The sequence below is a fragment of the Callospermophilus lateralis genome, chromosome 4 (assembly GCF_048772815.1).
Source record: "Callospermophilus lateralis isolate mCalLat2 chromosome 4, mCalLat2.hap1, whole genome shotgun sequence".
Taxonomy (NCBI): domain Eukaryota; kingdom Metazoa; phylum Chordata; class Mammalia; order Rodentia; family Sciuridae; genus Callospermophilus; species Callospermophilus lateralis.
The window spans coordinates 84,051,546-84,076,388 of record NC_135308.1 but is presented as its reverse complement, the minus strand read 5'-3'; the positions used below and the strand labels follow the sequence as shown (position 1 = coordinate 84,076,388).

Sequence of the window (24,843 nt, the reverse complement as noted above, 5' to 3'; positions counted from 1 at the left end):
ATTATTAAGAAGAGTTCAGAGATACCAGATGCTATGTGCTGGCTTTAAAGATACAGGAAAAGACCATGAGTCAAGGAATATAGCTGGTTTCTACAAGCTACAAAAGACAGGGAAACAGGTTCTCTCTTGGAGCTTCCAAAATACCATCAACATCTTGACTTTATCATCTTATTTTTGTTACTAGGGAATGAACTCAGGTCTCAAACTCAAGATACTTCTGCCAAAGCCTTCCAAGTCACTGGGATTACAGGTATGGGCCACGGTATCAAAGTCCAGTTCCTTGATTTTAGCATAGTAAAGATTTATTTCAGGATTATTAATTGAACTAGAAAAAAATTGTTTTAAGTCATAAATCTTTTGTAACTTAGCAATAGGAAACCAATACACAAAGGATTACATCTATATAGGGCCTTTTATGAAAACTAAGAAGAAATTTCACTGGTTCATTCATTTCATAAATACCAAGCAACTCTGATTTCAATTTGATACACATAAATCTCAACTTTATTTAGGGTAAGGACTTTGATTAGTCTGACTCTTTGATACATTGACAATACTGCTACAAAGCAGAATCAGGCATGTAATGAGCTGACACAAAAACACTACCACCCTGTGAGACCTTATGTGGATCAACAGTTCGGCTCATAACAATTCTCTTGGCTCTCAAAGACTATCATGGACTACAGTGCTTTCTTTCTTCTGGTTATCACAAGTCCTCAAAAATTAACCTATTCTTTGGTTGGCTTTTATTTCTTCTAAGAAAAGTCTTCAAAGGTCATTCAAAAGACCTTTGAATTAGGAAAGAAAATGCAAACTGGCACATGTTATTAGTCTGAAACATTTCTAAATTACTAGTTTAATATCCTCCTCCACATTTTATAAAATAAAATCTAAACTCAGTTGATCCAATTTATTAGAAATTTAATAAAAATATTTCTTGAATACTACCCAAATTTCATACGGTAAAAATAAAATGGAACATCTTAAACATTATACTTACTCTGCTTTCATGAAGTCATTTATATCTATTTATACATACACATAGCAATGCAGTGCTGTGCAATGATGGTTACTCTTTAATTTTTGGGGGGGAAGAGGTAGGATTTTAAGTGATTTTTCTATCTGTAATTGCTTTTCTATTTTTCTTATCATTAGCATGCATCATTTAAGTAAGTTATCATTTATAATGGCAGGTCAAACATTTCTATCCACTCAGAAGGTGGGGAGAGTAAATTCAACTCAAACAAAGGACATGAAAATTTCTAAAATTTTGTATAAGCAAACGTATTTCAGAAACTAATACTATAGATTCTATAATTGTCTTTTACTATGGGCATGATGTAAAAAAACTTCTCATTTTCATTTACAAAATTCAATTTTATTAGTTTTTTTTTCCCAAAGAAAGAAAACACTGTTTTGTTTTAGAGGCATTTTATTTAGACAACTAAAAATAATTAGATGTTCAGAAGCAGTGTACAATGAAAGAGAAATCAAACCAGTTACTTTATCATGTTTTCCCTCTTCTTTACAACTAAAGCAAAAAAAAAAAAAAAAAGGCATCCTGCTTTAAGGGAAAAAGTCAGAAAAATAGGCCAATATATTTTTCTTTTCCATAATAACATAAACAGCTACAAGAAATTTAATTATAATAAGAGAAATTGGATGTTGGCTTGCACATATTCATTAAAAAGACAACAGGCTGTCATGCTACAAGAGCATAACACCACTTGCCTTCATCTGATACTCCGAGTTTTCACTCACAGGTAACACCAAGTAAGTTGTTCCAGCACTGGAGCTAATTCGTATTCCCCATTATTTACTGCTGTGTTTGCTGTAAGCAGAGAGTAACTCTGGAAGGCTGATGCTTTTCTCTGCTTGGTCACTTAGTCCATAAATTATATACTATCTGTAGCATATGCTTGATGCTCAGGCCTTAACTTCAGGAGTTGAAGAATAGATGGAATCTGAATTCTCTGAAGCAATTTCCTCTACAAATAAAAACAATGTCACATTAGTTAATTTAATAAAAAAAAAAAAAGCAAATCTACATTTCTGTGTAATGAATGAAGAAAAAAAATTTAAACATGCAATAGTGTGTGCATGTATGTGTGTTGGGGGAAAGAGCAACTGCACATGCCATTAATAACTGGACTCTGGCCACTGAAACAGCAACCAAGAAAGAGTTTATGTATTATCCATTAACTCTTTTACACCATGCTTTAACAAAAACTTTTCTCCTTCCAAGCTGAATTTCCATTAAAACTCCAGCTATCCAATAAACACTAAAGTCATATATTTCAAAGAACTGGTTCTCTCCTTTAGTGATTCAAATCCTAATACTTAATATTATTAATATAAGAACACTAACTACGAAACATTAAGTTTTCAGCAAAAAGATGCTTAACAGGAAAAAATTAAATTTAAAGAAAACTCAGTAAATGGCAAATCCCTTCCCAACTGCCCCCAAATCATAATACCCAGCTTCACATGCCAACAATCTGAAATTTGACTTAATACACCTCCACCTTCCAACTTAATAAAATTATCACTTATCAATTCTACCACAAAAGACTATTCCATGTAATCTTTTCTGTTCTTATTGACATTCTCTCATTCAAAACCACATAATCGCTCATCCACTTAATTGGTTCACTCTTTTCCCTAATTTTCTTTCCATACTATAGTCAAGGCAATCTTTAGAAACTTAAAATCTAAATTTAGTATTCCTCTTCTTGAAATTCAAAGGTTTCTCATTACCTTCATCTAAAACTCTCCAAGTTCAAAAAAAGCAAACGAGGTCCTAACCTGTCCAGTCTCTTTTGCCTTGGGTTTTAACTGGGACACATACTGTCCACACTGTATCTCAGTGCCCACCATTATGCAGTAGGTATTTAAATATTTAGTTTATAAAAATTTAAGCTTCCAATTATTAAATATGTTCATATTAAATATGTTCATTTAAAAATTTCTTTTGTCAGTGAGCAAAACTCACCTATAGTACTTCAGTTTCAAATCCGCCAGGACTCTTATAAAAATAAGTCAATTAATTTGCTCTTACCTAATTCCTCTTCAGTTGTCTCTGGAAAACTGATTTTTGGCTTTGCCAGCTCACCACTATCTTCTTCTACAAAAGAGCAAATGTTTTTGAAAATTAGGATAACACAAATAATTTCTACAATTTAATATTCAAGAACAGCAAGATAAACCTATTTTAAGCAATGTTTAATAGAAAGAATTCTTATTTTAGTAACTGATTCTAAAATAATGTCTTTCTTTAAAAATTACATTTAGGTACATACTATCATTGTAATGGGATCAATAACTAGTTTTTTTGTTTTTTGTTTTTAATTAAAAACATGTCTACCTTTTGGGTAAAGATTAAGTAATATTATCTAGTGATTACATACATTTATTTATAAATTCTTTGTATTGCCTTCTAACAAATTTTGAATTAAGTTCATTCCACTTACTAAATGAGCTAAAAATTTAGAGTAAAATATATTTTACAACAAAAAACTCTTTAACAGAAGAACACAGTGGCCAATTATAATCATGCCTTCTTTTGGCTTAAAACTGTACTGGATAATTTAAAATCTACTGAGACAGAAACACTGAAACAGAATTAATAAATGACACAAAATCATGCATTTTAATTTGAAAGCTCTGAATAAAAATTCTTACCAGGAAGCACACATTTCCAAAGGCCATAGGTTTTTCCTACCACAGTTTGCCATAGTCTCAATGTTCCATCTTCAGAACCACTGGCATAGAGTTCTCCATCAGGACTAAATCTCACACAGTGAATGGGACCAAAGTGTCCTTTGTAGGATTCTGAAAAAGAAGATAAGGATTATTAGACAATTTAATAATTATTAGGTTAAGTACTGATATACTAAAGATGATTCTCTATTACTGGAGATATGCAAAAATTCATAAGAGCAAATACAAAGAACTGTACATAATTGAAACTAAAGTAATTCTCGTCATAAAGTGCTATATCATGCCATCTCTTCTTAAGAGACATCTAACATATATCAGTTTTATGTTGTCTTTCAAAAAAGAAAATGAATATTTTTTGTCGTATTAAGGATGGCAGAAGGATTGATTAAAAAAAAACCCATAAATTCTACAGAAAGTAGATCTAAAGTCTATCAGTGTAATCCTAATTTCCACAACCTAAACTCTGCCTATTACTAAGGAACTAATTCATATGATTGTGAAAAGCCACCAGATGGAGCTCTTTTACACATTTTGACTCTTAATGTCCTACCAGGCTCTATGCAGAATCCACTAATGATATCACCACACGAAACATTCAGATACACGATCAATACTGATCCTTAAATATTTTAATCTATAAAATATAATAACCAATATTCCTGTTTTTTCCTTCTATCTCTTTGTCCAACAAGAGAATAAAAAAATTTTAGGAGTAGAGGAGCTGGGGGTATAGCTTAGTGATATAGCAGTTACCTGGCATGTGCAAGGCATGTTCAATCCCTAGTACTGGAAAAAAAAATAATAATTATGGGAGTAGAAAGAACATGAAATTGTGGAATGAGAATGGCTGGGTCCAAGGTCTAAAATTCATTAATAGTGGCCTCAGATCTCAGAAGATATTTCAGTTCAGCCTTTTCTCTCTCACTCTATACATATATGTGTGTGTGCACGCACATGCACATGCACGCACATGCACATGCACGCAGTAGGGATTGAACCCATAGGCTCCTCACTAATACTAAGCACATATTCAACCACTGGGCTTCAACTCCAGCCTGAGTTCTCTCATCTACAAAGAATGTAACATGTGATCCAAACATTTAAAAATATATACAACGTAAATCCATCAGTTTTCCCAAGAAACAAAACGTGAAGTTATCTTTTGTTCCTTCTTAGGTCTTTAGGTAGTAAAGCAGAACAGACAAAAACAGGAACAGCAACAATAAAAAAGACAACTTACAGACTACGTACGTACATACATACATATAAACATATATACGTGTGTGTGTGTGTGTGTGTAGAGAGAGTTTTTGAACTAAAAGCAAAAACTATTTGGGAAGACTCAATATATCATGTGTACCTTTTTTGAACTCTCTGGTTCATCAGTTAAGTATAAAGTTAGACTGTACATATCTTCAAATTAACCCTACTTGTTTCCCTTATTAAAAACTATTGGCATGAAAAGCAGCAAAACTCAAGACCCCAAAAAAGAATAAAAATTAACAGAATAACTCTCCAAGTCAGATTCCTGAGGTACCTTTATAATAAGCCATAGTGACTCTGCCCACATTACCCTCTACAGAATCTCTACAATTAATTAAGTTGGCAGAAAGAAAAGGAGGTCAGATAAATGGAGCTACACACATGCACTACATCTCAGAAAAAATAAATCTCCTTATGTCTGCTTAATATGACTTTGACATTAAGTCATCACCCCCAATAAAGTCTGAAAACTACTACACAATAGTACCAAACATTAGCATAGGATGAATATAAGTTAAAAGGGAAAAGAAAAAATTGAGTTCAGCATATTTTGTTCACAGGCCTATAACAATTTCTATCCAAAAATGGATAAAACAACTTAAAATTTGCACTTATAAGCACAAAGCTTTAGTTAGCTGAAAAATTTACTTTCAACATGTTATATACATAAATGAGAGTTAATTAGTGGAACTCAATATCTAGTAAAGGTAACAACATTATATTAAGGGAGGAGAAAAAGGACAACTTACCTAATTCTTCTCCACTATTATAATCATACTTATAAAGTTTAAAATCTTCACCTCCTGCAACAAGGAATTCTTTCTCAGGATGAAGAGATGCAGAATTGATAGTTGCAGGAGCTTCAAAGGATTTAATCGGATCCAAACTGGAAGAAAAAAAAAAAAAAAGGTAGTTTACAAAGTTTTAATATTGTATAAATAATCAAGGAAATAAGTTACATTTAAACTGCTCTCAAATTCTGAAACCCACAGGACAAATATTCATTTGGTCAAACATGAATTGTGACATAAAAAAACCCCAAAACAAATCTTCATATCTCCACATTACATAAACAAAGAAAAGTTTAGATGGATGCTATGTCCAAGTGGAGTTCATCTCAGGAATATGAAGACCCTTCAATGAAGAGATATCTACATTTTTAGCAATAAAGTTTCTGGAATCACTGTGTTGACTAATTAAAATAGTATGGATAATATTCTGAGAATTTTAAATTTAAAAAATTTTTTTTCTTGTGGTTGTTCTAGGGATTGAACCCATGGTCTCAAATAAAGTAGGCAAGCACTCTATCCCTGAGCTATACTTTTAGTTCCCAGAATTTCTCCTTAAAATGTTTCTCTTTCAGTACTTTTAGATCTACAAAAAGCAGGTATTATCTCAGTAGACAGAAAAAGGCTTGACAGTAGGCATTTAATTACTTTAATATAAAGGACTGTAGGTTATTCTCAATTGTTGAGGGTTTAAGCTTCTATAACAAGAAAGATCATAAAATATAAACCAGCTATAAACAGCTGTTCTATTACCAGACAATAAAAGAATAACTAGATTTGAGATTATAATTATATAGTTTAAAAAATCAATGTATGATAGTATCACTGAAAATTAATTAGTTTAGACATTGGCTCCTTTTCAGTTTAACCCCGAAATCATGAAATGCCTTAAATACAGAACATAACCTTCGATCTCCTAAAGGTCACTCTCCTATTCCCAAGAACACATAGTAGAAAGCATGAAAATTAAAGTTAGTCATGATTTATGCAGTATCACTGAATAGCAACCTGTTGGCTGAAATGCATCACTGCCACCAAAATGGGATTTGATGTTAACAGTCTACAACAGTGTTGTATATTGCCAAAGGAGCAGTAATGTAGCTTACAATTTGATGATTGTAGACAAAAGTATCCTGTGATTATAATTTTACTGTGTGTGTATATATATATATGAACTCCTTTACATTATTAAAATTTCCAATTTTACTGGCTTTTCTTTTTCTCATTAAGTAATTAGCTATGAAAGTAGCTTTTTATTTTTTATTTAGTTATTTTTTAGTTTTCTTTTTTTAGTTGTAGTTGGACACAGTACCTTTATTTATTTATTTATTTTTATGTGGTGCTGAGGCTCGAACCCAGCATTTTGCATGTGCTAGGCAAGCGCTAGGCGAGCGGTCTACTCGGTCTACTGCTGGGCCACAACCCCAGCCCTGAAAGTAGCTTTTTAGACAAAAGGGTAGCAAGAAGTCAGAGTGCAATGTGGAATGGAAATCAATTAAGCACCATGAATAAATAAGAACATTTTTTTCTTAAATGATTATATGCTTTTTTTTTAAAGAGAGAGAGAATTAAAATATTTATTTATTTAATTAGTCTTCGGCAGACACAACATCTTTCTTTATAAGTGGTGCTGAGGATCGAACCCGGGCTGCACGCATGCCAGGCAAGCACGCTACCGCTTGAACACATCTCCAGCCCGATAAATAAGAACTTTAAACTCATTCTATCCTTTGAATAAATCATTCTACTCACAGGATTCTATCATAAGGAAATAGATATGTACCATAACACACACTGAAGTGCTAAAACAGAACTGATTCATAATTTAGTACAACTTGTAATGCAATATGGCTAATGAAAATGTTTTCAAGGATATTCTGATGACTAAGAATATTTTTCAAAAATAAAACATCATAATAATATTCACTATGGTCCTAGTAATTAAACAAAAAGCACACAAATGTATGCATGTGTTTAAAGGAAATTAAAAAAAAAAAAAAAAAAAGAAAAGAAAAAGAAGACAAAGACTGGCAGAAAAAACAATAACCATTCTGGAATTTATGGTTATAAGACTGTGGATACATGTTTTTCAATTGTTATATTTTCCAAATTTCCTACAATAGCATTTACTCTAATATATTCTAGTCACAAATGATTCTGTTTAAAAGAATCATTAGGTGTGCACATATTTAGAAATAGGGAAAAAACATTACGATTTCTCTAAAACAAAAGAAAAAAATTTCAGTACTTGGGATTGAACCCAGGGATACTTAACCACTGAGCTGCATCCCCAGCACCTTTTTATTTTGAGACAGGGTCTCACTAAAGTTGCTTAGGGTCTTGGTAAGTTGCCTTGTTGTTTTGGTGGTGCTGGGGTTTGAACCCAGGGACTTGTGCATACTAGGCAAGCAATCTACCAACTGAGCTATATCCCTAGCCCAGCTAAATTGCTTAGATTACACATGTAATCTCATTGCAGGGATTACATGTGTGCATCACCACACCTGGCTCTCTTTCAAATGACAAATAAAAAAGATGCTTGAGATCCCAATGGTCTTAGAACATTAAGTGTAATATAAAAAAGTGCTGAATTTACCAATAAATGTCCTAAATACCATGAATTTGCTTTATTTCTTTGATTAAGGTATGTCAAATTTTTATAAAATGCATTATTAATGGAAGAAACATTTCTTTTCATATCATATAAGTCATAATTTACCCTTTTTTTTTTTTTTAATGTCTGTGTGATACTGGGAATCTAACCCAGGAGCTTTCTATCTCTAAGCTATATCCCCAGGCATCCAATTTAATCTTGAGACAGGGACTTGCTGCCTAGAAAGGCCTCCAATTTGTCATACTCCTGCCTCAGGCTTGGGCATAAACGTGTGCACCACTGTGCCTGGCTCATATTCACTTTAAAAGAATTAAGTATCTTCCACAGGTGCTTTCCAATTTTTAAGTAAGCTAATTGTCCTCTGTCACTCAAAAAACAAAATTAAGAGATTCCTTGGACATACCTTACTGCACTATGAAAAGCAATAGAACGTCCATAAGTAATAACCAGGATCTCTCCCTCAGGAATATATTCCATACTGCTAACAGACATATTAAAATTTAGAGATTTCACTTCTGTCATTGTAGCATGATCCCAAAGGCTGCAAAAAAAGGGAAAATATGGCAATATTTATTCACAAGGGGGGAAAAAAGCTTAAATTCTAATTACATCTGCAGATAAACTAATGATAATCATAATTATAATAAAAACAACTTTCATTCCAAACAATAAATTTCAGATTAGAGAAATTTTGAGTTCCTATAAAATGTCAAAGTCTTCAGTAGCTTGTTGATGAAATAATTCAAATACCTAAATACACCTTCCAAATAACTCAGGAACACTATGCCACTAAGACACCTATGTCCTAATCTAATCAATTTCAGTACTGTTTTAAATTGCTTATTAGTACTGTTTTTTTGTCAATCTGATGACAGCTATATATCTTTTCACAGAAGAATATATCAAGCTTTAACATAAAACTTTGAACAGAATTTTAGGGGTTTCATGAATTCCCTTTAAGCAGCCTATCCATAGACCTATGTTAAGAACATCTCCTTATATAGGTGTCAGTAATTTTAATTAAATATTATTTAATAATTTAAATTATTTCTTCTGAACGCTATGTATCTAATAGTAAATGAATAGCTCCAAATAAATGTGACCTATGTGCAATTTAAACTTAATGTTCAGACAATTTTTCCTACATGCTAGTCACAAAAAAAATATTTAAAATACAAGCTTTAAGGTAGAATAATTTTTCAAACTTTAAATTATTAAAGAAAATTACTTACCGAACGGTTTTATCATCAGCTGAAAGAATCTGTTTATCCTCACTGCACCAAAGAGCCTTTTTAATACCAGAAGTGTGACCACTGATTTCCTTAGGTTCTTAAGATGAAACAATTTAAAATTATTTAATATTTGACTTTTTAAACTGAACACTATAGGAACAATTAAAAAAATGTAATGAGAAAACTAGAACATTTGAAATTGAACTGCAACTTTTCAAAGCCCAGCAAAATTAAAACTTGATGTTTACCAGAACACATTGGCTTTTCTGTACTGGAAAAAAAACCTATTTAACTGTAAGACAAGGAACCCCAAAATGATAATCTTTGCTATACATAACTGAGTGTATGTACTACTCATTTCCTCAAGCTCATTTTCTATACAACTAATAATATTCAAAAGGATTATTATACCACAATGCTAAAATAGGTAGTAAGAATTACTAATGAGGCATAATTTAATAACATGGATCCAGGAAACAGGTAGTCTGATCTAAGACTAGTGCTATCATTAACTTTGGGACTCTTATTCAAACCACTGTTGTTAGGAAGCAGAAATTAGAAGCAAACTGAAAAAAAAATAAGACAAGTAATTCAGGAAAGCATCCAAAAAAAAAGGGGGAACCTGGCTCAATAGGAGACTTTCCCTTCCACAGATTAAAACAAGCAAGCAAGCAAGCAAACAAATAAAAAAAAAAAAAAACCTTCATTATCATCTCTGGGCAAAAACAAATGGAAACAACAATGCCATTCAACAGTACTTAGACTTTGAGTACATTACTTAACTTTTCTGAAAAGTACATTTCTTTACCTGTAAAAGAAGATAACAATAGATAGAATATCTCAGTTTTTGAGAATCAGATAAGAATATAATCTAAAGGGCTTGATATGGCATCTGGCATATGATAAAAACTCTACCAATTGTTATCATTTCTATTTCTGGTATAGTACAGCAACTTCCAAAAAGCAGTAAGAGAGGATGAAAAATGTCCATTCAAGCCCTGAATTTGTTTCACTGAACAAAACTCATTGACTGAGGTCAATGTACTTTGTTGTGTTTTAGTGTAAGTCTACCAAAAAGAATGTAGAATGTATGAATATTTAACAATGTATAAATAATGTATAATTCCAATGCAATAATAAAATAAATAAAACTCCTAGGTGCAAATGGAGAATAAGAAATCTTTAAAAGCAGTTTGTTTCCTCACTTTAGAAAAGGTTCTTCAAAGAGAAGGTATCATAAGAAAATAAGTGCTTAATTTTCAAATTACTTTTTTACTACTCTTTTAAACTTTTCTACTTTTTAAAAATTTTATAGACTTGTGGATAATAACCATGCTAAAGCTGAGCATTGTGGTTGGTGCATGCCTGTAATTCCAGCTACCTGGGAGATTGGGGAGGAAGGAATGCCAAATTAGATCCTAGGCTGGGCAACATAAGCCAGATGCTCATCTCATTAAAAAAAATAAATAAAGGGGCTGGGGATGTGGCTCAAGTGGTAACGCGCTCACCTGGCATGCGCGGGGCACTGGGTTCGATCCTCAGCACCACATAAAAAAATGAATAAATAAATAAAAAGCCCCTGATTGCGTTTGAATGATATAAACTATGGGTTCAATACCAGCAACACACACACACACACACAGCCAACTAATAAGCAATCAATTTCTAAAATTATCATGTTTCGAGAAATGCAAATCAAAACCACCCTAAGATACCATCTCACTCCAGTAAGATTGGCAGCCATTCTGAAGTCAAACAACAACAAGTGCTGGCGAGGATGTGGGGAAAAGGGTACTCTTGTACATTGCTGGTGGGACTGCAAATTGGTGCGGCCAATTTGGAAAGCTGTATGGAGATTCCTGAGAAAGCTGGGAATGGAACCACCATTTGACCCAGCTATTGCCCTTCTTGGACTATTCCCTGAAGACCTTAAAAGAGCGTACTACAGGGATACTGCCACATCGATGTTCATAGCAGCACAATTCACAATAGCTAGACTGTGGAACCAACCCAGATGCCCTTCAATAGATGAATGGATAAAAAAAAATGTGGCATTTATACACCATGGGGTATTACGCAGCACTAAAAAATAACAAAATCATGGAATTTGCAGGGAAATGGATGGCATTAGAGCAGATTATGCTAAGTGAAGCTAGCCAATCCCTAAAATACAAATGCCAAATGTCTTCTTTGATATAACGAGAGCAACTAAGAACAGAGCAGGGAGGAAGAGCAGGAGGAAAAGATTAACATTTAACAGAGACATGAGGTGGGAGGGAAAGGGAGAGAAAAGGGAAATTGCATGGAAATGGAAGGAGACCCTTATTGTTATACAAAATTACATATAAGAGGCTGTGAGGGGAATGGGAAAAAAAAAACAAGGAGAGAAATGAATTACAGTAGATGGGGTAGAGAGAGAAGATGGGAGGGGACGGGAGGGGGGATAGTAGAGGATAGGAAAGGTAGCAGAATACAACAGTTACTAATATGGCATAATGTAAAAATGTGGATATGTAACTGATGTGATTCTGCAATCTGTATTTGGGGTAAAAATGGGAGTTCATAACCCACTTGAATCTAATGTATGAAATATGATACGTCAAGAGCTTTGTAATGTTTTGAACAACCAATAAAAATAAATAAATTAAAATAAATAAATAAATAAAATAAAATTATCATGTTTTGATAGCTTTGTGTGCATAGGAAATCATTAAAGTACTACAAAATAGAGGTAAATATGTGGACTAGAAAAGATGTACACATTTGTGTACAGTGAGAGAATTCACCAAGGTAATGACAGAATAATGTTTTAAAGTCTGTATCAAACTGGGCATGGTGGCATATGCCTATAATTGTAGCCATTCAAGAGGCTGAGGCAGGAGGACTGCAAAAATTAAGGCCAGCCTTGGCAATTTAAAGAGACCCTCAGCAACTTAGCAAGGTACTATTGCAGAATAAAAATAAAAAGAACTGTGGGTAGAATACCCAAGTTCAATACCCAGTACCAAAACAAAAATAAAAACAAGTCCATACTACTGCAACAGAAACATTTCCTTCTATTAAATTGCCAAAGATAAATTTAGGTGTCAGTGCACACTAAAACAGATTAACTATATATATTTTGCTGAAATCTACCAATGGTTTCCAAAAAATCTGCTCTTCTTTGTTCCAACAATTATATTTTTGCTCAGTTACTTATGGAAAATACTGGCAAATATAAGAATATTTAACGTAATATTGTTTTCAAAATTTAAAACATATTAATAGCCCAAATAGGCCATAATAAGAAATTGGCTAATTCACTTATGGATATATCCACAGGAAAGAAAACATAGTCATTAAAAACATCTCAGAGAACACCTAGTAACATAAAACTGTTACTATGGATTTTAAAAGATTCTTTTGAACAGTTAACATATTCACATGGTTCATAAACCTAAAGACTAACATGGAACAACTGAGAATTTACACCATCTTTACTTTCTACAGATTACCAAAAGGTAGTAATATTCTGCACCTTGATAAATACTTAACATCATGAAAAAACTGCCAGTAATAAAATTTTTAAATTGCAAGGCTATCCAACAGTAATCTAGAAGGGGTTGGGATGTTATATAAAAAAAATTAAGAGATATTAACAGTGATTAATACTGGATAATTAATACTGGATAACTGTGTTTTAATTGTGACTATATTTTCCAAATTGGAGTACTCACCTAGAAATCAGTAATGTTATTTAAAAAAAAAAAGAAAAAAAAATCCACAAACTGGACATAAATTAAGCTTACCTGCTTCAGGTTTGTTCAAGTCATATATGCGTAACAGTTTATCCTGTCCCCCAGTTAACAAGTAATTACTATCCTAAAGACAAACAAAAAAGTAAAATGTTAATAATAAACCACTTCAATAGTTACTTCTCTTGGAAACTTCAATACCAAATAATATCCAAATATAGCTACAGACATCATAAAAAAATTCAATATACAACCAATTACTTGAGAAGATGCTGTGGAACAATGCCCATCTCATAAATGTCAAGCCCTTTAAGCTTCCCAGTTCAAATGTGTTACACTATACCACATAAATTCTTATCCTGTTTCCCTCCCTCCCATAGCATTTCTTTGATGATTAGAATTTATCCTCTCCCTACTGAATACTAAGAAACATTACTTGAGTTTTTTAGATATTTATTGCTTTTGTTGGAAGACTAAAGAGAACAGTGGTATCTAAAAACCTCACAGGATTAACTTAAGAAAAAACTAGTTTCTACAGCTTAATGAATAACCAAATCAAATACAAATTAATACATACCAAATATTCCACAAAAACATAAGCCAAATATATAAACCAATTAAACTTAAAATCATTATCACACTGTGCTATAACAACAATTTAACTATCTAAAATAAATGTTATCTTCCTTCCTTTTTTGCATTGCTGGGTTTTGAACCCAGAGCCTTGTACATACTAAGTAAGCACTGTACCACTGACATATATCCCCAACCCAAATTTCCATTTCCCAATACCTGTGTGAAATCCACAGTTTTGACAATGTGTTTATGAGCCAGGGTCATCAATTCATCTCCTGAGACAGCATCCCACACTTTGCTAAAAAAAAGTTGGGGGGAAAAAGACATTATGAAACATTAATATATTGGAAGGATAAGTATATTGATTATTACCAAATAAGTTAAATATATCAAAAACTATATAAATGCCTTACAAGTCTCCTATGTAATATCCCTCATTGTTAGACTTCATTTGAGAAAATATCTACTTAAGTCTCAAGGAAATTTCTCCATAAAAGCCTTATAATCCTAAATTTTCTTTGACAATAAAAAAGATTTGAAAAGTAAATAAGATTTATTAATCAACCCATTCTACTTACTTTTATTTTAACCTATACTAGACTTTTAGTAAGTCTGCAAAACATTTCAAACAATTTTTAGTTTCACCATGCCAATTTGTTCTTCACAGTTTTTTACTCACGTGTACACAAAACCAACCAACCAACCAACCAAAAAAACCCCAAGAGATTCTTTAAAGTTTTACAAGAATGAAAGACCTTGATAGTTTACATAAAATGTAAAATCAAGATAGTGGAGAAAATATTCTCCCCATAACTTCCTCAAAGTTGACCTAAATCTTCAAATGTCAATCCAATTAACTGCTCCCAAAGTAATACCCTTTTATCGTACAATGCTAAACTGAGGATTTAAATCTCTAAATTATATTTGTTTTCCCTAACTTACTCAACCCAAATATAGGATATATGCTACAAATGTGTGTATATATCAAGGGAGGGTCATGGTTGAACAATACTTGATAAAACTATTCTAAGGAGTTTCCTCAAAAAAGACTAAAGGGAAAAAAGGAAGAGGAAAAATTTTATTTATTTATGTTTTGGGGTACCTGGGATTGAATCCAAAGGGCTTAATCACTGAGCTACAACCCCAGCCCATTTTTATACTGAGGCAGGGTCTTGCTGAGTTGCTTTGTGCCTCACTAAGTTGCTGAGACTAGTTTTGAACTCTCAATCCTATTGCTTTACTGGGATTACAGCTGTGCGCTACCGCGCCTAGCTAGGAAGAGGGATTTTTTTTAAAAAAGGAGTTAATTTTAGATTAGAAGTCAGTGAAAAATAAACCAGGAATCTATGTATACAGGGAAAAGAACTGCTAAAAATGCTTCAGAGATTTTCATTTTAATACAATTGACATTAATTTTTAGGAAGTGGGCAATGAAAAGCAAGGATATCTTTACTTTTGTTTACTTAACAAACACACTATAAATATACCAAACAAATTATGCCTTTCTAAGCTCAGTGTTACAGCATAAATGGGAGGGAAAAATATCCCACAAAGTTCCTGCTTTAGTACAGTGTTAACTAAGGAGAAAAATATGTATTTTAAATAACACATTAAACACAATTAAAAAACAAGTATATATACCTATAAAAACACTGAAAAAAAAATCCACTTCTCATTATGCCAGAAAAGCCCAGAAAAATCAAAGCAACAGAGCTAGTGGTCTTAAAGAGCATGCAGAAATGCACCAGAGGAAAAAGAAGGAAAAAAACTATTCTAGACAAATATTCACAGTATGTACATTAGCTAAGAAATACGGAATAGCTGATATATGAAAACTGATGATACAACATCAAACACTGTGTACTGTACACATGAATCATATGAATGGCTGAAAAATATATTCTGAGAGAAATAATGTCAACTCTGAGTAGGACTAGTACGAAATGCCCAGGTATTCATTTCTCTATATAGGAAACCTGCTCAAGTATCCCATTCCAATTCAACTCCCTGACCCCAACATACTTTCCCAACCTCATTTTGCATTATCTCTGTGAATCTAGCCACACTGGATTATAAACCATCCCTCACACAGGCCAAGCATTTTCTTTCAGGCTTCTATGTTCTTGTTTACATTATTCTCTTAAGTCTGTTATTTCCTCACCTCCAAGAATTAACCATTTCCTTCTTCCATAGAACTCAGCTTCCACTGATCACTGTGCTTAATTTGGCTTTTAAAAAATTTATTTACATGTTTATTCTTAATCACAGCAGAACTGATTAAACATTTATGGTAACAATGCATACAGAAGCATCAAAAGTGAAGAAAATGTCAATGCATCTGATATTCCTATCCTAGTTATTCAGGATAGAAATAGAGTTCTCAATAGAACTTTCAGCAATATCCTTTGAAATGTTAATTTCAAATACATTAAATCATCTTCTAAAAACTTCTTAAATTCTTAATTAATTCTTAATCTTAAGATATTCCACAGATCACATGGATTTACTAGTGAGGAAAGAGAACTGGAGTGACCAAACAAGAAAGCTAATGTACCAATAGTCTTTTTCCTCCTATTTAGAAATCCTGACAGAGGCATGCCATTCTGACAGATCACATTCTAATCACTTGTATACTAACTCTTGACATATTTCCATTACAATAAAAGTTCTAAAAGGAATGTTTGGTAAATGGTAATTCAGACTTACTCCTTCATTTCTTTATTTCTTTTGTCTGTTCAGTGTGCCCTGTAAATGACCTAAACAAATTTATGAATGTTCTAAGAAATGTAAGAATGGGGCTGGGATTGCAGCTCAGTGGTAGAACACTTGCATCCCATGCATGAGGCACTGGTTCAATCCTCAGCACCACACATGCAAATTACTAATATAAATACTTTTCAATGTATTATTTAATCATCAGGAAAGAAACTGACATCAATGAAGTAAGCTGTTCAACTCAAATCAAGACAGCAAACCATCATTAAACAGTATCTTTTCAACAGATATGAACATACCTACCATACATGTCTCAAAAGAGGGGGTGCTTAACTCACTTATTTAAAGCTCTACTGAAACAATTAGAATATTTTAGAGGGAAAATAGTGCCTAACTACCATAATATGTTAACCAAGTCATTAAAGAGAGAACACTATTCTTTATTTATCAAGGTCCTCATTCAGAGAAAAGTCAGATCTTTTTACTAGTTTTATAGGAAAAAGTGAATGTGGGGATATAGCTCAATGAGGGAGCATATATTTACAAGGTTCTGAGTTCAATCCCCAGCACAAGGGAAAAGAAAAAAGATCAGAGCCTTATTGTCATAGTTCATTTTCTGTGGTATAACATACAACAAATATAGACTGGGTACTATACTTTGGATCTGGAATAGTCCCAAAGGCCCATGTGTTAAAGATTTGGTCCCCAGCTTGGTGCTACAGGGAAGTGGTAGAAATGTTGAAGAGGTAGAACACAGTATCATTAGGTGCATGCCCTGGAAGAAGACCCCGAGATCCTAGACTCTTCCTCTCTTTCACTTCCCAATCACGCTGTGTTATCACAGGCCCAAAGCAATAGGGCCAATTGATCATAATTGAAAACCTTTAAAACTGTGAGCCAAAATAAACCTTTTCTGTGTATAAGTTGATTAAGTATATATAATATAGTATTGTATAAGTTATTTCAGGTATTTGTTACAGTGTTAGAAAGCTAATTTATTCACTGGGTAATTTATAAAGAAAAAGGCTCATAGTTCTGAATAGCAGGATGCCAGCATGTATTTGGCATCTGGTGAGAGCCTCATGCTGTTTCATACCATGGCAGAGAGCAGAAATGGAAAATGGATGCATACTTAAGGAGCATATGTACAAAAGAGAAGGCAGGAAGGTGCCAGGCTTGCTTTATAACACCCCATTCTTGCAGAAAACTAATCAAGTCTCTTGAGAAAGAAGACATCAACTCATTTGTGAAGGTAGTGCCCTCATTTCTAATTACCCCTTATATGTCCCAACAATCTCAACACCATAGCTTCAACCTGAATTTTGGTGGAGACAAACTATAGTAATTATGTATAGATTCCTGGATCTATTACAGAACTCCAGATCTATTTTAAGCACTCCTTGGGATAGAACATAAAAACCTTCTCTATTTTGGCACTCTACAAAGACAATTTTGATAAGACGAAAAGTAGAAGTACACAGAAGAGTAAGCATATGAAGGAAGGCTGAAATTAGCTTTTATGAATGAAAAGGTGAAAAAAGAGGATGGTGTTTCAGAAACTGACCCACAGACCTACCCTGAATATAATTTATCAATAAGAAATAGAACAAAATTTATGAATTTTCTAAGAAATATAAGAACAGGGGCTGGGATTGGAGCTCAGTGGTAGAGCGCTTGTATCGCATGTATGAGGCACTGGTTCAATCCTCAGCACCACACATGCAAAAAAATAATAATAAAATAAATTAAATAATGGTATTGTGGCCATGTATAACTAAAAATGTATTTTTTAAAATATAAGAATAGGGCAAAAGGTTTTTCTTAAAATGTTTTAGATCAATTAGGACAAATTGGGTAAGCTGATTGGGGAGCTACTCTTTAGCTAGATAAAGTTCAAGTTCTATCAACACAAGCCTCACACAAGTCATTAAATGGGAAGACTAAACACAAATGAACACACATACTCCCACACGGAACAGACCAAAAAAAAATGAAGGAGTAAGTCTGAATTACCATTTTCCAAGCACCTACTTTGTCATAGGTATGATGCTAGACTTTGGGGATATAGTGGAGAAAGATGTCCCTGTCTCTCCACTAACCTCATCAGTCTTAGTCACATTTTACCAAAATAAAAACTAAAGTTTAAAAAAAGAATTCTATGATCAAATTGGAAATACACAGCATAGCTAGCACATGAGCATATATCTACTTAAGTCAATGCTTGTTAGATTTTTTCCCCCACTCTATCATAGTACCCAAAGACTTTTTTTTTTAAATTGTGTTCAAAACATTACAAAGCTCTTGACATATCATATTTCATACATTAGATTCAAGTGGGTTATGAACTCCCAAAGTCTTAATGAAGAAAAAGGCTTAAAAAACAATCAACAACAACAAAAAGAACAACAACAACAAAAAAAAACCCTTCCTATTTGATATTTAAATCTACTTGAAGTTACTTTCATGAAGCCAAATGGTTTTATGGCTTTAGCCATGAAGTTTCAAAATAACATGTATGATTTTGGTCTATGGGGGTGATAATATCATTGTTACCTTATAATATGTAACTATCATTGTTACCTTACATATGTAACACTTACATAGAAAATCAAGCAATGTTCTAAATATTTGAAACATATTAACTTATTTAGTATTCACAACCAATCTAAGAAGTAAGTAGCATATTATTTTAATTTTTACAGATGATAAAACTCAGAAAAACAGGCCAAATGGCCTAAGGTCAGAGACATTAAATGATAGAGCCAGGATTCAACTCAGCCCAACTTCCTACCACCAGTGTTCGTGCTCTTAATATTGCTTATAAACACAAACACTGAGACCTGAAATGTTAAGTACATTTAGTGTTACAAAAATAACACTATTCACAGGCATGCTTTCAAATGTGTAATTCTTTTTAGTTAACAATGCCCTGTAAATGACCTAAACAAATATAACTGTTCTTCTGGCTGCAAGATAAAATCTGGATGCTTTTCAAGATTCTGTCAAGTATTTAAAGTGCCACATTTTTCTGCACTCCCTTTCTCTCTTCATTTCAAGTTATTCCATGAGCGGTAATTCTTATCTATTGTCCTTTATTTCTTTTCCTAGGGGGTGACAAATACAATTTGGTCAAATGCATAAAAAGTCTTCATGGATCTTATCAAGAGACAGGCATCTTTCCTAACAAGCTTTGCATAAAAAAATCAGAAGACCATGAAGCAGGTAACAAAACATTCTGCTAATGTAATGTAATTAGGGCCAAATAGTAGAATTGAGGTCAACAAAAATATATCTTGGCAGAACTAGAATCCAAAAGCTCACCTCTTTTAATGTTAATTTCTGCATGCAGCGCCTACTCCTATAACCTAATTATATTTTATATAAGATATCACTCTATTCTCTATTAGTTTATCACCATCAGTCTGGGACCTAATCACCATTATGAAAAATTTTAAATCTGCTTACCAGATCTTAAATTGTTGTGTATATTAATCCAACTTTCTACATTCATTATAAAATCAAGAAAATTCATTCCAATGATGTTCTTATTTAACTCAGTTAAAAACAAACTTTGAAGAAGAAAACTAAACCTACAGCAATCAAAGACACAAATATTCTATAAGTAAAATCAAGATCTATAATTCACTAAACCATTTGATTGCTTTAGAAAACTTTTTCAAGTTACTTATTTGGCAATTAAAAAGTAGTGAACAAACTGGGGATACTGAATATGGTCCCTGACCTTAAAATGACACTTAAAAAAAAAAAAAAAGTCTATAACAGTACCTGAAGTTTATTATAACCGACTATATAGTATAAACTATATGCTATATTCTAGATATAGTATGAGTACAAAAGCTGAAAGGGACACCTTCATTTGAACCTTCCAATCCTCTATAAGTCATCTTTCTTATGTGAGAATCACTTTTACTTCCTATTTTCACCTCCTATAATCAACAAAGTGTTTTGACATATGATAAGTTAGTATGCATACTGACATTAAACGCAACTTTTGACATGAAAATATTGACATGGAAGTACTTATATAAAACCAGGCAGTTTCTTTTACCAGGATTATATATTCTAGAGGGCAGAGCATAAAGCATTACAATTGTTATATGTAGTGATATAATAGCAATTTATTCATTGGAGAGTGGAAAAAAAGTTCAGAATTGCATTTAAAAAAAAAAACTTTTCTTACTGATCTTTCTTCATCACCTTTATTTACTGCTGTGTAGTGCTACTACCTTTCTCACCCACTCTCCACTTTAAAACTTTATTTTAAAATTTACATATGATAAAATTGTATGTCCTGAGTTTTAACCAAGTACCCAGTCACGTATCTACCAAAATCTTTGTTTTTCATACTAAACTTATTATGTTTAATTTGCTTAAAACAAAGGAGTAAACTCATTCACAATTACTCCTTAGTGTGAAATTCTGTTTAAAGAGAGGGAAAAAAAAAAAAGAAAGATCACAAGATCACTTTTACTCTCCAGGTTTTCATGCCTAATGAAGTTTATGTATGTCAACTGCTTTTGATATTGCCTTCATTAGCAAACACTAAAGCATCCACGCACACAGGCAGCAACTAAAAGTACCAAATTATAAAAATATGACGCGTCCAAAAGAAAGGAAGGTCATGCAAGTCAGTTTAATAATATGTGCAAAACAAAAAGTAATAACAAAGTGCATTACAGTAATAGTACATTTAGTATAGCTAGACTGCAGAGTTTACAGTTGCAGTGCCTGGAAATGATGCTAATGTATTAGGATAAGACCAAAACATAAAGTGCTAACAACTAAAATTTGTCCCTTATGCTGATGGTTCTAAGGCTGCATACATATAACCTAGAGGAAGTTATGAAAGGAAAAAGAACCAAATGGTGACTCCATCCTCAGATCAACTGAATCAAAATTTCAGGGACACATGCATTTGATATTTTAAAAACTCTCCAAGTTATGCTAATATACACCCAAAGTCACAAACTGCTATAATGGCAAAGGGAAAACAAGATCATCTGGTAGACAAGTGATGTGATGAAGTTTGTTCTTAGGAAGTCAACTGCAAGGAATATGGAAGATGAATAGAAGTAAAAGTAAAAAATACTGGCAAGTAAAAAATAAAACTAGAACAAAAGTAATGAGAGACAAGGAGAAACACTATAGTCAGCAGATATTCAACTGGTAAAATAAAAAAATAGATGATAATCTGAAAGAAAGGAAAATTAGGAATTCTATCTTTAAAAAACCTAGAAAATAAAAAAGTAGTTAAATTTGGGACATAGTATCTAAATCTAGTTAACGAAGCAAGTGAAATAAAAATCTGGGACCATTAATATATATTACTAAGGAGGACATGTAAAGATATATTTGTAAAGAAGATCAACATTTCTCATCTGGGGTGCTTAGTAATTATGCAGAATCCTGGTTCAAAGACATAAAGAGCAAGTCATCTAAGCCTATGAAGCTTTTGAGAACCAATGAAGACAAAGAAATACATAGAAACAGGATGGAATCTTGGTAAAATTTAACATCATGTACTCTATGTGGTAGGTAATGAGTCAGAATTACATGAATAACTGAGGCTGAAGATTTTGATTTTTTTTTCAGGACACAATCCACAGGGAACAAAGTTAGCCATTTTGGTTACACTTACGCTGTGAAATCTGCAGCTGCTGTAGCAGCTTTGGTGGCATCCTTATTCAACGTTGCACCCCAAACAGCACCTTTATGACCCAAAAATGTTCCAATCCAGTCTCCTGTGTCTCCCTGGCGTAACATAGGTTTACCATCTAGAAAATGTTTAAAAAGAAATGTGATTTTAGAAATTCAGACTACTTAAAATCTAAGATTCGAACATCAAATTATTATATTGACTAGCAAGTGAAAAACCTGTTTGTTTTGTTGTTGTTGTTCATTTCAACTCATTGGGGTCACTAAAAAATATCTAAAAATAAATAAACGTAAAGAGTTGAACCAGTCATTCTCTTTGGGAAACGTGATTGAGTGAGAATACGGATCTGAGTAAAAACAATCGAGACCTGAATCTTTTATTTTGGACAAACGAACTTAACCTCTCATCTCCCATTTGAAAAAATGAGGCTAATACCACGAAAAAATATTCAGAGAAAGAGCTAACATCTTTGTAAGGAATCGCTCGTTCTGGCCTAATTTCTCCCTTTCCCTAAATCCTTGAAATGTATTTACAGTGGTTCTTGTCCAGAGAGCCTAGAAAGGTGCAGCCCAGCTTCCCCAGAAACAGCACTAAAAACGAGGAGGGGCTTAGTTGGCGGGTAATACTTGTCAGAGGCGTCAAAAAGAAGGCCCCTGGGCTACAACTGCGGATTCCATAACACAACTCTTTTCCCTATCAGACCAGCGTTGGCTCCCACTTTAAACGTTAAAATCCCCCCAATCATTAGGCCCTGGGGAATGCCAGTCCCACTCCCTTACTGCCCAGCCCTAGGCGTCTGCTAGTGGCCTTGCTTACCTTTGCAAGCACTGATTAAAAAATACCCATAAGGCGTGATGCCACTGAAAGCCAAATCAACCACCGGCCGCGTGTGGCCAGAGCAGGTGAGCGGCGTCTGTCTCATCGCCATGGCGGCGGCGCACCCGGCGATCCGGCTGGTGAGTGGAGGGTCGTAGTCCTCTTCTCCTCAGCTGCAGCGCCTCCGGCTCCAAAAGGCCCCCCGCCCTGACACTGGGGTTGGGCCAGGGAACAAGAAAGGGAGGTCAATCCGGTGGCAACGAGGTCAGGAAGGGGTTAGGGAGGGGTGAGGGAGTCAAACACCGGCTACAACAGTGGCCGAGGAAGGGAAAGGGAGGGAGGGAGGAAAGTAGGGGAGGGAGAGAACCGGAACACCGGCCCAGCCACGATCTTCACCGTCCACACCGGTATCGGCAGGAAGTGACGATATCAATGACGCACAGCGTCCACCGGAAGTGACGATCTGGCGAGACGGCGGGTTCGCCGAGTAAAAGGCTTAAAGAAGCAAAGAGGGAATACGCAGGCGCGAGTTCTGCGCTGGGCGGCACTTGACGCTGGCCGTGTGCCAACCGCGGAGACGCCTGGAGGGGTTCTGAGCTGTGGACCCCAGTCTGTGCTGCGAAGCTCCAGTGAGTGAGAACGTTGGTGCTGTCCTGGAGCGGAGTTCGCGGTGTCCAGAACTGTTCCCACGCACGTCTCCTGGGCTTGGCTGCCGCTGTGGACTCTGCGCAGAGCGGTCCCACTGTGACCAGCTTCCTAATTGCTCTACAGAAATCGGAGCAGTACCTAGAAACGGCCCAGACCAGCGCACATTGTCTTAACTTGTTTGATTTTTCTTATTAAAAGAAATAGGGCCAGCTCCTCTGGGATTGTCTACAACTTAACGACCCTTAAGGAAAATAATTTTCCTAGCCATCCCTTCTGAAACTTTCCTTTTTTGTTAGTGTTTCAAACATGAATGCTAGTGGTTTTAAATACAGTTAAATACTTTTGTTCCCCTCCCAGAGAACTATAGTAGTGGACCCTCAGTTTTTTTGATGAAATTCTCGCATCAATAAATTTTGAACCCTCACTCCAATATTTGGATGATAATTTGCAAATTATATGTACACTATAATACATAAACCAAAAATAGAAACTAAAGGACTCTAAAAAAGTAAACAGAAATTCTGGTGGTGTTTGCCTGCAGGCAGCCCACTGAGGGGATCACTCTTCTGTATAACCAGAACTGTGCATTGATAGCTCAAAGTTTTTCTTAGCAGGGAAGACACTCACTCTGGGCAAGTTGTTTTTTTCTTGCCTTAATGTTTAAAAGTAAGCACAAAACAGAGGTTATTGTGTTTGTTCACTATTTTATTCCCAAGACCATAACATTTCGTGTGTATGCACCAATATTTAACTGAATATTTCTTTTATCTTTTTGAGATGAACATGTATTGTTTCTGATTAACATCTGTCCTTCAAGATTCAAGTCAAATAACTTGAATGGGAATTTGGAATATATCTCCATTCTATTTCCTTAACACTTTCTTCATTCACGTACAGTACAGAATTATGTTTTTCATTATCATTTGTTCTTTTTTGAGCCAATCTCACTCCATTCTTCACCCCCCCCCCCCTCCATACACACACACCACTTACACATTTAAGTAATGAACTCCACAATGTCAATGATTTACTTCATTTATACCCTGGTGTGAGGAAGAAT

At 34.0% G+C, this 24,843-nt stretch overlaps 1 protein-coding gene across 1 annotated transcript; it reads right to left on the bottom strand.

The window, feature by feature from the left end:
* Nucleotides 1-1,414: 1,414 nt before the first annotated feature.
* On the bottom strand, nt 1,415-23,573 carry Strap (serine/threonine kinase receptor associated protein). Its single transcript, XM_076854158.1, has 10 exons — nt 23,136-23,573; nt 22,302-22,437; nt 14,144-14,225; nt 13,406-13,478; nt 9,618-9,714; nt 8,789-8,926; nt 5,733-5,869; nt 3,682-3,831; nt 3,059-3,124; nt 1,415-1,988 (listed from the first exon to the last, which is right to left on the bottom strand). The coding sequence occupies exons 1-10, from the start codon at nt 23,245-23,247 to the stop codon at nt 1,927-1,929; spliced, it is 1,053 nt and encodes a 350-aa protein (XP_076710273.1). The 5' UTR covers nt 23,248-23,573; the 3' UTR covers nt 1,415-1,926.
* Between the last annotated feature and the right edge of the window lie 1,270 nt (nt 23,574-24,843).

Bases quoted from the DNA above. Each gene is read 5' to 3' on its own strand.
- Strap (XM_076854158.1), bottom strand. From the start codon at position 23,247: ATGGCGATGAGACAGACGCCGCTCACCTGCTCTGGCCACACGCGGCCG. The intron at 22,438-23,135 runs GTAAGCAAGGCC...AACATTTTCTAG, and splicing joins TTTAATCAGTGCTTGCAAAG to ATGGTAAACCTATGTTACGC. The intron at 5,870-8,788 runs GTATGTCCAAGG...TTTTTCTTCCAG, and splicing joins GCTTTTCATAGTGCAGTAAG to TTTGGATCCGATTAAATCCT.